At 40.1% G+C, this 13,272-nt stretch overlaps 1 protein-coding gene across 1 annotated transcript in view; it reads left to right on the forward strand.

The window, feature by feature from the left end:
• The first annotated feature begins 7,258 nt into the window (after positions 1 to 7,258).
• The window catches only part of Hmgcll1 (3-hydroxymethyl-3-methylglutaryl-CoA lyase like 1), a 115,856-nt gene continuing 109,842 nt past the window's right edge, over positions 7,259 to 13,272 (forward strand). Inside the window, exon 1 of the mRNA XM_028773610.1 lies at positions 7,259 to 7,366. Coding sequence (XP_028629443.1) covers positions 7,259 to 7,366 — 108 coding nt within the window. The remainder of the gene's footprint in view (positions 7,367 to 13,272) is intronic.

Consider the following 13,272-nt stretch of genomic DNA (forward strand, 5'->3'; position numbering starts at 1 on the left):
CACTGGTTCATTGTAAAACAATCATAGATAAGTGATACATTTCCTAGTTTGGTTTCATACCCATATTATTACAGTGATGAGTGGAATCTCCCACGAGTGCAGATGTGCCTTTGTCTCCTCCAATAAAAAGTAATCCACCTGTGCCAAAATCACTGAGGAACTACCTCTCAAGAAGAGTTCATGTTTAAAGAGATAGGAGGAATACTTATGCCTGTAAGGAATAATGTGCCTTTCCTTCCCCAAATTTTTGCCCTTAGTGCAGTCTCTAGAAGTCAACATGAGGATTTTGGGGGAGGGTCTACCCACATTTCTGAGTCCTAAGAAACAGTCAGCTTTCTGTTTTTCTTCTCTTCTGTTTCTTTTTCCCCCTTTTTTCTTGGATATTTTATTTATTTACATTTCAGATGCCTTCCCTTTTCCCTATTTTCCCTCCCTAGAAACCCCCATCCCATCCCCCTCCTCCTTTTTGCTTTTATACCATTTAAATTACATGCAAGTATTAAGGTCAGTTCTAGGTTGAGGGACTAGCAATACAATAGATGCAAATAGTCAAGGAACAAGCAAGACAATAAACACAAATAGTCAATGAACAAGTATGGCAATAAACAAAATTTCGTGAACATTCTCGTGATCACTGTTTCTAGGGGCTTATCAGGATGACCAAAATATCTGAGCCAACTTCCCTGTCATAGCCCAGCTCTGGCCAGAGTTTAATTACTCTTTTTTCTAGAACTCCTGAGCTTCCTTACACTGAAGCACCTCCCCCGCTTTTGGCCACCAGCTGCTTGTTAGTCATAAGTGGTTTGTTTCTAGACCCAACACAAACAATGCTCTCTCTTCCCCTCTTCAGCTCTGGTGTGTAAATCTTTAATAATAGACTTCTTTCTAAATCCCATCCTCTAAGTCTTTTGAGTTTCATTCTTCAGCTCTGGAAGAAGAGAACCTGAAAGCAACTGGGTTGCAGGTGGCTTCAGTAGCCATCAAGTTTCCAGGACCCTAGCTCACTGAGACATTCTCTGTTGTTCGCAGATACCTCAATACTCCTTATAAGCAGTCCAGTGCTAATTAGAAAACTCCCTGAACTTGTTCATATCAATCGGTTGTTTGCTTGTCCCATCCATTTCCCATCCAGTGGTTTATCTTCTTCACAGACTCTTTAACAAGGGTTTTGTTTATCTTATACTTCTGAGCTTTACAAAAAAGTTTTGTTTGTATCAATACAGCAAAAATTAAAGAATTTTATTTCCAATGTTAAACTTTAAAACAAATTAATAGTAGCATTCTCAATAAAATCAGATCTTTTTCTCTGGTGCAATAAAAGCTTAACAGACTTCCTTTGATTCCTAGAATCTCATTGAAAACAACTTTCATTATAATTGGCTAAGCCAGGATTCTACTGAAAACCAGTGAGGACCAAGTAACAAACATGTCTTACTAAGGACTTCTCGCTCATGAAGCAGACTAATTAACTCTTCCATGCAAATGACAGCAGCAACAATAAGTTTTGAATGTGACTCTTGGAATGTGACTAGGTAGGATTGATTTAAAATATATTTTTACCTGGGTCAGGCTTGACAGGGTTCTGGTACATATTCCAGGTCTGTATACCTCCATGTGTTTAAGCATTGTCTTCTTAACAGCTGATACCTTACTAAGAACTTTGTATCTCCTGATTTTGTTGCAAAATAAAAAGTAGTAACAGAGAAAAAATAAAGTTAATAGAAACTGTATATTTACAGTTTAGCATGGGGAAAAAAACACAAAAGAACCCTTTGTATCCCAAGTACTGACTTCTCTCTACCATGTGTGGCAGGACTGTTCAGCCTTTATCATGTTGTTTATGTATACATAATTGAAAATATTTCCTTGACTCTGCTTCAGAAAAGTCACAGGACAATCAGGAGCCAAACTAGCTAGTAGAACAAAGAACTGTCAGAGTAATGAGCTTGGTTTATCCTTCACCATCAGCACCCAAGATCAGAGAGAGTTAGGACTCCCTCGCTGCTTGTCTCAAAACACATTTCATTTTGTCAGCTGGCATTCTGCTCACTGACTTTGAAAGGGAGATAGTGGAGATGTTCCATCTGGAAGAAATCAAGCAAAGAAGAGGCTTGCCAGGGTCATCTTGCAGATGTAATCATGTGCTAAACTGAGAATCCATTCTCAGAACAAATGCCTCACACACTGCAGGAAGAGACTGGACAGAAGCTAGAAAGCACCACAGTGTGAGGATCTATTTGCCCTCTTTGATTTATTCAGTTATTAAATAAATCTCTTTGCTAAAAGACCAGTTTGGTTAATTCTAAGCAGGACAGGAAAGGTATTAACTAATTTGGGACCAGGTGAATTGGGATGTATTGTCTCAGTGGCACAGATTGTCAACAGCCAGGGACAGATGCACAGTTCCACATTTTCACCCTCAGAAGCCAAGAAGATCCCAGATCTTTTAAAGACCTCAACTCAGTTGAAACAAGATCTTTGGCTTAGATGCAGGAGAGACTGTGAGGAGGAGGCATTGTGAAGCACAATTTGAGTTTTTAAAAATGGAAAGGTATTAAGGGGGAGAAAAGCACATCAAAGAGAATGGGTGTGGGCTATTCAGAGAATAGTAACAGTTTATTAAGATAATTTTTATATTTTTTATTTACTATAGTTATCTTTAATTTGGTGTGAGAATGCATATATGATATGGGTATTTATAAAGTGTATTCTCTCTCTCTCTCTCTCTCTCTCTCTCTCTCTCTGAAGTATGAGGTGACAATATGCATTTGTGCATCTGTGTTGGCTTTCTTCTATCATTTTCCACTTTATGTACTGAGGTGGGGTCTGTCATTGAACTTAGAGCTAGCCTATTTTGGCTAGGCTAGCTATCCAGCCTGATCTGAGGACCTTTTTTTTTGCCCCACAGAATGCTGGGATATAGGCAGCTGCCTTGCCTATCTGGCTTTTAAGTAAGTTTTTAGATATCTGAACTCTGATTCTCACCCTTGTTCTGTGAATGCTTTACCTAAAGAGTCATCTCACCAGCCTTATTTTCAATACAGGTTTTATGTGCTTAAGCATGATCCCTGCAAAACATTGTGGCTCTCAGATTGTATCTCAGAGGGTTGCTAAGAAACATTTAACCCACTCATTTCTCTTTTCTGTTTGGTAGATGAAATTATGGTGTAGCCTTGGGGGCTGGTCTTGGATGGGATTATAATCTAATAAGATAGAACTCAAACCCACCAATGTTGTATGATCTCTGGACCAGACATTTTACTATACTGGGTAGTTATGGTGGGTAAATCAGATAGTAAGATTCTTGGTAAACTGCAGGCTTAGAGGTGAGAAAGGAAGAAGGCCTTTGAGCAAATGTTAACTATGCTGGGATTATGATTACTCTTGTCATCTGGCAAGAGGCTTTATCCAGACTTCTAGGTCAAGGATTTCTTCCTTCTCATGTCTCTATTCTCATCTTTCCATCTGGTTCAAGGCCATCTTTCCATTCTGGTTCAAGGCAATATGAAACAGCATAGAGATGGGGAGAGGGCTGGAGATATAGTTTTGTCGTTAAAGCACACTTGCTGCTCTCTCAGATGAGCAGTGTTCAGTTTCCTGCACTCTCATAGTCAGTTCCGAGTAACTGTGCTCCTCTGCAGGCACTATGTACACACACACACACACACACACACACACACACACACACACACACACACATATATATATATATATATATATATATATATATATATATATATATATATATTGCATTTATGACCATACAGGCAAAACACTCAAATATGCACATGGACACACACACACACACACATATACACACACACACACACACACAGTTTTTGAGACAGGCTTTCTCTGTATAGTTTTTGCTGTCCTGGAACTCACTCTATAGACCAGGCTGGCCCTGAACTCACAGAGTTCCACCTGCCTCTGACTCCTCAGTGTCCCCATTTCGGATTAAAGGTATGTGTCACCACTGCCTGGCATAGATAAATCTTTTGAAAATAAAAGCATGGGGCAGGTACTTAAATTAATGACAAAAGAAGGAGGTAAGTAAAGTTAAGCACATTGATGATATTTTAGAATTATTGGCTTTGATATTATTTTAAACATTAACTAATTTGTTCATAAAGTGTCATAGCCTATACTGTCAAGAATTTCATAGATGTTATAGTTTAAATAGATAAATCCATTTTTCCTATTGTGTGTGAGAGACATGTTCTAATTAATCTGTCTATCAAATAATGAGGGAGGTGGTATCAGGTAGTAATTCTTCTGCTCTATTACAAGGGTAGTCTACATAAGCTGCAAGCAGCAGAGCTTTGGTGCCAAATAACTGGGTCTATAGACAACTGAGTCACTGGGTGGATCTATCATTTATGTCATGACTGGGTCTATAGACAACTGAGTCACTGGATGGATCTATCATTTATGTCATGACTGGATCTATAGGCAACTGAATCATTGGGTGGATCTATCATTTATGTCATGACCGGGTCTATAGACAACTGAGTCACTGGATGGATCTATCATTTATGTCATGACTGGATCTATAGACAACTGAATCATTGGGTGGATCTATCATTTATGTCATGACTGGGTCTATAGACAACTGAGTCACTGGATGGATGGGTCACTTTGGTCATGGGAAATCTATACAACAGCTGAATCACTGGCTAGCTCTATCACGTTGGTCAAGACTGAGTTTGCAGACAGCTGAGTCACCAGAGAGATGGTTGCTTTGGTTCTGACTGGGTCTGTAGACAGCTGAGTCAGTAGATATGTTGATCGCTTGGTCACTTATGGTTGGTGATTTTTAACTCTCAGTCTCCACATTCCAAATGGCTGTATTAAAGAAGCCTATAAGAGGAGGCTGTTACTAAGATTGCATGAATTAGCACATGAAAAAGTTTTAAGCTAATGCATAGTATATAGAAATTATTGGATAAATATGAGTTGAGTATAGATTACTATAGCTGTTACTTTTCTCATCTAGTTCCTTAGAAGCATGAAAGTAAATAAAATATTCTATGCGTTTCAAACTACTGAAGTATCTGTCTTCCTTACTAACTGCTCTATGCTGCAAGTGGGTTACATTCTCAATATAATTATAGCCATGCTCCAGGACACTAGGTTTGAAATCCAAGTTTATTCTTATTTTTATTATTATTTGCAACTTGAATAAATCTATTTTATGTTTTCTTAAATGAAAAGACAAAATAAAATGAAGAACTCATTTTATGTGTATGTGCATGTCAGTAGGGGTTTCCAGATGCTAGAAGAGTCAGATCCCCCTGGGGTTAGACGATATAGGTGGGTGTGAGCCACCTACATGGATGCCAAAAGAACTATAAACACATGTAACCACAGAGCATTCTCTTCAGAGCTGAGACTCCAAGTTAACCTACCCAGTGAGGAGAGAGAACTACACCATGTGCCTCAAAGCTCTGTGGTACCTAGGTCTCTTTAAGCTTGTATACAGAAAACAAGATGGTTCAGTGCTTAACTCTAAATGGGACATACATATCACACTCCAACCCCCAGGGCTCAGGGAAGAGAGAGGATTAAGACAGTAAGAACCCCAGGTGAAGGATAACATCAAGGAAATAATGTTTTCCAGGTACCACAGGGCAATTGCAAAGACAAACTCATAGCATCTGTTAACAGCATGCACAAGACCACCACAAACTCCAGCGAGACAAAACCCTGGGGTAGAGCGGGGAAAGTGGCTACGAAATCCCGCCAGTAGCTGAGTAGCTTAGTATGTGATAGCTGCTCTGAGAGAGAGAGTCAGCCGCTCACGCGCACGCATACACACCAGAGCAGTTCCCTTTCCAAAGACTAGATGGACATCACAAACTGGACTTGATGGGGAAAGGATAATGTCAAAAGATATCTTAAACTTGGATAGAAGGGATGCAGCAGGAGCTTGGGGGGATTTAGGGTACAGGGAGTGAATGTGTTCAAAATATCTTGTATGAAATTCTCAAAAACAAAACAAAATAAAAATATTCTTTATCCAATCTGATGATGAATCTCTTCAAAATCTGTTCATATTAGGTTTTAGAAGTTAATCGTTGTATACTTGTGCAAGCATGTGCACCTGTGCGGTCTTGATTCCTACTAGTGTGGAAATAGTAGGGCCAGCTAGCATCTTGACCAAAGACATCTACCTGGGTCTCCAGGAGACTGCAGGCACCCTGCACAAGACTATTCTTGATGCTTGTGTATAATTAGCTGCAAGCTACAGACTTCACACTGAAGAACATTTGAGTGCTGCAGTCTAAGCGTGCTTATGAAGTAGGTGGAATGAAGCAGAAGGTTGTCTGGATCCAAGGATACCATATAAATCTAATAATTTATAATATATAAATTCAACATATATTTATGTATAGACATATGAATATATTTATTTATATTATTTATAAATATTTTATGACAATTATAAATTGAAATCTATTTAATTTATAATTAATTCTAATTTCTGACAGGTTGTTTTTGTTTGAATGAAAGGAAAACCTGTAGGGATTTAGTTATTGCCCAGTTTCTTTAAAAGAAACAGTTCTTCATACCCAGGGGGATGGTAAAGGGGCTTGTGGTGAGGCCGAAGCAGACAGCTGAATTCTAGCCCTGACTCCCATAAGACTGTGGAAGGAGACAACCATTAAAATCAATAAATGTAAAACAGCGAAAAAGAATTCAGCATTTCAACATTTATCTTGCACCATCGGTTTTACTGACAACTTCTTGGTTTGCTGTTTACCTCTGATATCCCCCCTAATTTTTGGATTTATGCTTTTTAGTACTGCAAAATAGAGTTTTGACAGGAGACATAAACTCAAACAGATTCATAGTGCCAACCCTACAGGCTTGTGGTTGGGAAGGAAAGAATGTCTGTAGAGAGCCCTATGCTTCTTCCCATCAGAGGCCTGGGTCCTGTCCCAGAACTCTGACTCAGGCGAGGGGTTGGTAGGTGAGCACCTGCAGAGAATCAGTCCTGAGAGCTCCATGATCTACCGGAAGAGAGAGAGAGAGAAAAAAATGCCACCCTGCCTCAATTAACTGTCCCCATCCAGGATCTGGGTCTCGGCGCGGGACTCAGGTAACCCCTGCATCCGTGCCTGGGCGTTGCCCAGGAACCGCGCCGCCGCAGTGCAGCTCGGACCCCGGGCATCCGCGAGACGCGCTCCCGGCTTCCACCCGGCTCGCGTCTCGGGTTGCGGGATCCAGCATCGCCCGCAGCACCTAGGCTACTGCCATGGGGAATCTACCGTCTGCTGCGAAGCACTGCCTCAACTACCAGCAGCTTCTCCGCGAGCATCTCTGGAGCGGAGACTCAGTGGCAGTGGCGCTGGACCCGGCGCAGGTACCACCTCGCGGCCTAGGGCGTCCCCACCCCCATCAACCTCACCCTCATCCCCTTTGTTTGTGTCACCTCTGTAAGCCAGGGCCCTGCCTGAGGCCCATTCTATTGTCAGTGTGTGTGTCTGTAGCTGAAAAGCTTTGCATCCTCTCTGCTGTGAACAGTAGGCTCATCCTTGCGTGCCTAGCAGTTTCCCTACCCCAGGCCTTTGCAGCTCACCAACAGGAGTGATCCTGTCTGTGTGTGTTCTTGGAAGGGTGGTGCCTTTGTTCTCACTTTCTTCCTTGTAATGTGTAACAGACTACAAACAAGTCACCTTGTGTGGTAGAAAGAGGTTGAAGCTAGGGCACACTCGGAAGGCATACTACGATTAAAATCACATGGTATGTTAGAGCATTGACTATCGCTACAGTGTTTTTGCATTAACAAAAGTTAAGCAAACTTGAATAAAACCATGACAGAATAAAATTATTCCTGCATTATCCTGAGAGCTGTGTAAAGGCAATAACCAGCTCAGTGTTTATGTATTTTATGATTCCATGTACTATCAACAAATGTGCCTGTTAAGTGAGCATACATATTAAGAAATTTCCTTTTCCCATAAAAGCTTAAACTTTAAACATAACACGAAATGACAGTAATGATCGATACCTAAATGTTGAAACCTGTTAAGAGTCAAGGGCTTTGTAGAGCCTTAGGTATTAGCCTTTTTAATTCTAGGTGCCTGTTCACCTTGTGAACAGTGTTGTTCCCGTCAATTTTGTATTTCAGTGGGCTAGCCTAGCTTTGCTATGTGATGTTACACCAACAATTTAACTGTAGCTATTCATATTCTTATCGTGTGGTCTCAGTTCAGTGTTCTCACATGTGAAATCGAAGCCTTTGATCCGCAAGTGGGATTTAGCATTCGTGGGTGGTTTTATACATAGTTTGCTACCCATTAATTAGAGTATGACTGGACCTATTTGCAAGAGCTGAGTCCTAGAATGGGCTCACTGCCCATCAACAGATGGATGGATACAATACGGAAGATATGGCATATTACCCAATGGTTTATTATTTAGAAAGATGAATAAAATCAAGACATTTGTAGGTAGATACCTGGAAATAAGCCAGAGCCCAAACAACTAATATTGCCTGTATTCTGTTGCCCAAGGAAGGGAAGTAAATATTGAGAGTAGAAAGGGGAGGGTTAGGAGACATGAAGCATCAGGGAAGGAGCTGATGAGTGGGGGTGCTGAGGCTGTGAAGCCGATCGCGGCATACAATATGCACATGTGCAAGAGCCACAATGAATCCGGTATTTTCTATAAGTAATACTAATAAGAAGGCAAGAAGGGTTGACCAGGACCCTCTGCTCAAACCTGATGGTGACAATGGTGAAGTCTCCTTTCATGTCTACTCGGCTGATTTCCACGTAGTCTGGTTTGAACTTCCTGGAATGTTGTCAAAATTCTGTAGTGGTCAGTTTGTCTTACACAACCAAGATGCCCTAACATTTACCTTTCAGGATGCAATCACATGACTTTTTCTTCACATGCTTGGGTGATTCTTAGAGTGGTGTGGATGCCCCAGTGTTCTGATTTGTGGATGGTGAAGAGGAGGAGAATGCCAGGGGATAGCATTTGCTTCACCTATTAAGTGGAAGAAATGGGGAAAATGAAAACTTCTAGGATTACTGCTGAGGCAATATAAGGACACAGCTTTCAGACTCCCATGTGCTTTTCTGGAAGGCTCTCTAAATCACCTTAACACCTGCCAACTCTTCTGTCTGGGACACTTCCATTCGTCCCTCAATTATATCTTACAAAGCTTTTATTTGGTCCAGGTCTCTTTTCCCTGTGTCCTTGCTGGGTTAAGTGGCTTCTCTCTGGGTCATGATGCCTGCCTGTCCTACAGCTTATCTCTTCTCATAGTCCTGGTTATTATTTGTATCCCAGTTCTTGGGTTTATATTTTCTTCTCTCTTCTGAGCGTTTGTCTGTGCTTGGATATCTCAACAGAATTTGATACTCAACATTTCCAACTTGCATCTATGTTCTCTCTTTCTCTGCTGCCTAGTTTCTGTGGATAATCATCCCTGGTCTGCACACAGAAGTCCTCCCAGAAACTTAATTTTCATACATTCTGAAAGTCATGTAAGGAGAGGAACCCTCAATTTAGAAAATGTACCCCCTAGATCAGCCTCTTTTTTTTTAATTTATGATTGATGTGGAATGGCTCAGCTTACTGTAGGCAGAGCTATCCCTGAGCAGGTGGTTCTGGGTGCTACAAGAAAGTCATCTGAGCAAGCCACAAAAATCAAGCCAGTAAGCAGCGATCGTCATTGTCTCTGACTCCTGGTCCCTGCCTTGATCTCTACCCTAAACTTCCTTCAGTACTAGACTAGGATATGGAAGTATAAGCTAAAATAAGTCCTTCCCTCCTCAAGCTGACTTTAGTCATGGTATTTTATCATCACAATCAAAACCCTTAGTAATACACTAAGTAATGTGGTCTTTCTTCAAGATTTTCTGTTGTTGTCTCCTTACAGCTCACCCCACAAGCTCCAAACAGAAGGCTCCATTCCATTATTTTCAAAGCATTATAGAGGCCTGGAATTTTATTCTTTAAATCCTTTCAAGTGTATCTATTTCCCAAGTTCATCAGCACTACCGTTTTAAAATAGCTATATGTGACCTCTGTATGATGAGACTGTGCCTTTCTCTTGTTAATTTGTTTTCCTTCTTCAGCCCTCTGTATACACAGTTCAGAAATTCTGTATTTCCAGTAAACGTTACCCTGTTTCACAACTACCTGTGAATTCCATTGTTTTTAGAAATAGACAAACACAAATGGGGTCTCCGAACCCTCCAGCAGTCCTTTATTCATCACATCTTAAGCTATTCACTTTTATTCTTGTCTTTGTGTGTGTGTGTGTGTGTGTGTGACGTACGCCACAGTGGCCTTCTTTGAGGTCTCTATAAACTATGCTCTCTCTGCTTTTCTCATCCATCTTAGAAGATATTTCTCAATTAATCAGCTTCTATTCAATCGTCAGTGTTCAATTTAAATGTTACTTTCTCACAAACTCTTCTTATTGACTTTTGTTCTGAGCTTACTGTACAGTGACCTACTGTATTGTAATATGGATTATCTATTTATTTGACAATTATTTGGCACATAACTCTCTGACATACGTTAAGGCCAACAAGACCAGCAAACAACCCATGAGTGGATTTACTTCACCCAACAAAATGTCTGATTAGTTTTGATGATAAGTACATACTTTCTAAACAAATGAATGACTGCTCACCTTTGTAACGACCCGTTTGTTCCATGTTTAGGGGACACTCTGTCCCGGTCCTTTCGGGTCAGTCAACAGGGTCTAGCAAGAGAGAGAGTGGGGATGGAGGGGCAAGAGACACGAAGAATGGAGACAAGACAGAGAGTCTGATCAAGTCTCTCTTATTGAAGGGAAATCCTGGTTAGTTATACCCTTTACCACGTGCCTTGCCCTCGTGGAAAAGCACAGTTGAAGGCACTATGTCATGTGCCTTGCAGCGTGGATATCACGTGCGCCTAGCAGCACGGATACCGGAAATCATGTGTGGCTAGCAGTGTGGAGACCACGTGCGCCTTGCAGCTGGGGGCACTAAACAGCAAAACAAGATATGTGAGAGAAGCAAGATGTTTATCAGAGTGTGCTCAGCTGTTGTATGCTGTTGAAAACAAGTCTCTTGTCAGGGTATATTGTCCGAGATGGCTGCAAAGATGATAGCCGCTTTCTGCTAGGACTGGGCTCCAAACACACCTTTGCAGAGAATAAGCCAAGCATCACATAGTTGGGAAACGGTCTTAAAACAAGGATTAGCACATTATAGTATATAATATGTAATTGTTAAAAGAGTTCAAATTTAATGAGAACGACGACAGGCTGGCTATCTGTTGAGACTTGTCTTAGCACCAGCATCCAGTGGGTGTCGTCATTGTTTGGGAATCATCTTTCCATTACATAGCCCCCAGGTAGGATTTGCTGGTCAAGAAAAATGAAATGAAATGAATGAAATTTGAATGCTGTAAATAAACCACAGGGAACGTTTCCGTTTATTCGTTGTAGAATTTGGTAGCTAAATGACATATAGGGCCAGGAGATGTGTTAGGAGCTAATGTGGTTGCAGTTGGGATTGATAGAAACTTCTCTATGTGAAAGAATTCCATGCTAAATAATAACAGGTGAGAAAACAAGTTCTCCTTCTCCTTTCTCCATTTTCCCATACCCAACATATCACAGTAGTCTGTGCGTCTTACTAAGTGATTTTATACATAGACTAGCCTGCCTCCTTTGTGAAATTTCACTGTATGTATGAAATATAAAATATCCTTATGCATTAGAAGTAATCTCTTAAGTCAATCAGACTAGTAAAGTTTAGTGCTAACACATTTTAAACTCTATATCTGATACTTCTGCTTAAATTTAATGAAAGGGTAATATAAACTTTATACATTTTATTGGTGACCATGTAGCTTTAGAATGCTTCATAAGGAACTTGAGAGGACTAACGATGAAGTTTTAGAAAAAGAAACAACCTCACTGCTTTCTATTTATTTTGTATGTTTCTTGTTAACTTGTTCCATTTCTTTCCTTCTTTTTTCTTTTTCTGGTTTGTATTTTTAATTTCCCCACTGAATTAACATGTCAGTTATATTCTGTTTGTATTTTGTTCCTAGTGGTTAACTATGTCAACATCTAACCTTGACTTGCTAAAATATAATTATGATCGGTGTTATAACTTATTAAAAGTGAAGCTGCAACACTTAACTCCACTGCCGTTTTTGTCTTTGGTACTTGTGATTGTATGCATTTATTCTCCACATGGAATAGTTATGAAATGTATTTATTCACTCACTGTCAATGCATATTTATGCATATATTTTCCCTTTCCCTTGTTTCCCACTGATTTATCTATATCCAGTCTTGTAGTGGAAACCACTTTTCTTCAGCCAGGGCTGTTCACTTCAGTTTCTTCTTCATTGAGAACCTACTGTTCTGAAGGCTGGTAAGATGGCTTAGCGGGTAAAGGCAGCTGCAAGCAGTCCTGGGACCCAACTGATAGAAGGAGGGAACCAATTTCCTCTGACCTCTAGACAGACAGACAGACAGACACACACACACACACACACACACACACACACACACACACACAGCCCACAGATACTAAATAAATGAACAAATAAATATATATGTAAATGAACAAATAAACATATGTAATTTTTAAGAAAACTTAAAAAAGAGAACAACAGGCTGGTGGCTTAGGTACTGGGCAGGCTGAGAAGGATGAAGCTTAGTGAGACAATGGGAGACACAGTGAAATAATCTCACAAAGTGTTAAAGAGCGGTTGAGAATGCAAAATAATTAGGGTGATAGTCTAGCATGCATGAGTCTCCATTTGCTTGTTTTCTTATAGATCAGGTGATGATTGCTTCTTTCAGCATGTGTGGGTATGTATATATAATACAATAGCTGCAAGTGAATATTAATATAAACACATACCACACAAAGAGTTTAAATAAAGTAATAGTAAATAAATAGTTTAAATGCATGACAGCACTACAGTTGGCAGTTACAAGGGAAAGCTTAAGAAGCAATATCAGCTATTTGTCTTACTTCTTGTCTGATGGTAAATTATCTTTCACACTCTTTTTGACTCTCACTCACATCCATTGAGACGATTTCCTCTTGTTTAGTTAGTGGTGTGTAGCAATTCTAATAACTAGACACTTGTGGCAAGTTCACATTTCTTTCTGTATTTTTTATGCTTTCCTTTTTATCTTCAGAATGTGTATTTCCTTCTTATATTCCTTTGTATCAATTCCTTCTTCAACTTTGTCTAACTTGGGGTGAGTTTAATTTGTTGCATTCTATAGTT

Source organism: Grammomys surdaster, unplaced genomic scaffold (assembly GCF_004785775.1).
Source record: "Grammomys surdaster isolate TR1022 unplaced genomic scaffold, NIH_TR_1.0 231, whole genome shotgun sequence".
Taxonomy (NCBI): Eukaryota; Metazoa; Chordata; class Mammalia; order Rodentia; family Muridae; genus Grammomys; species Grammomys surdaster.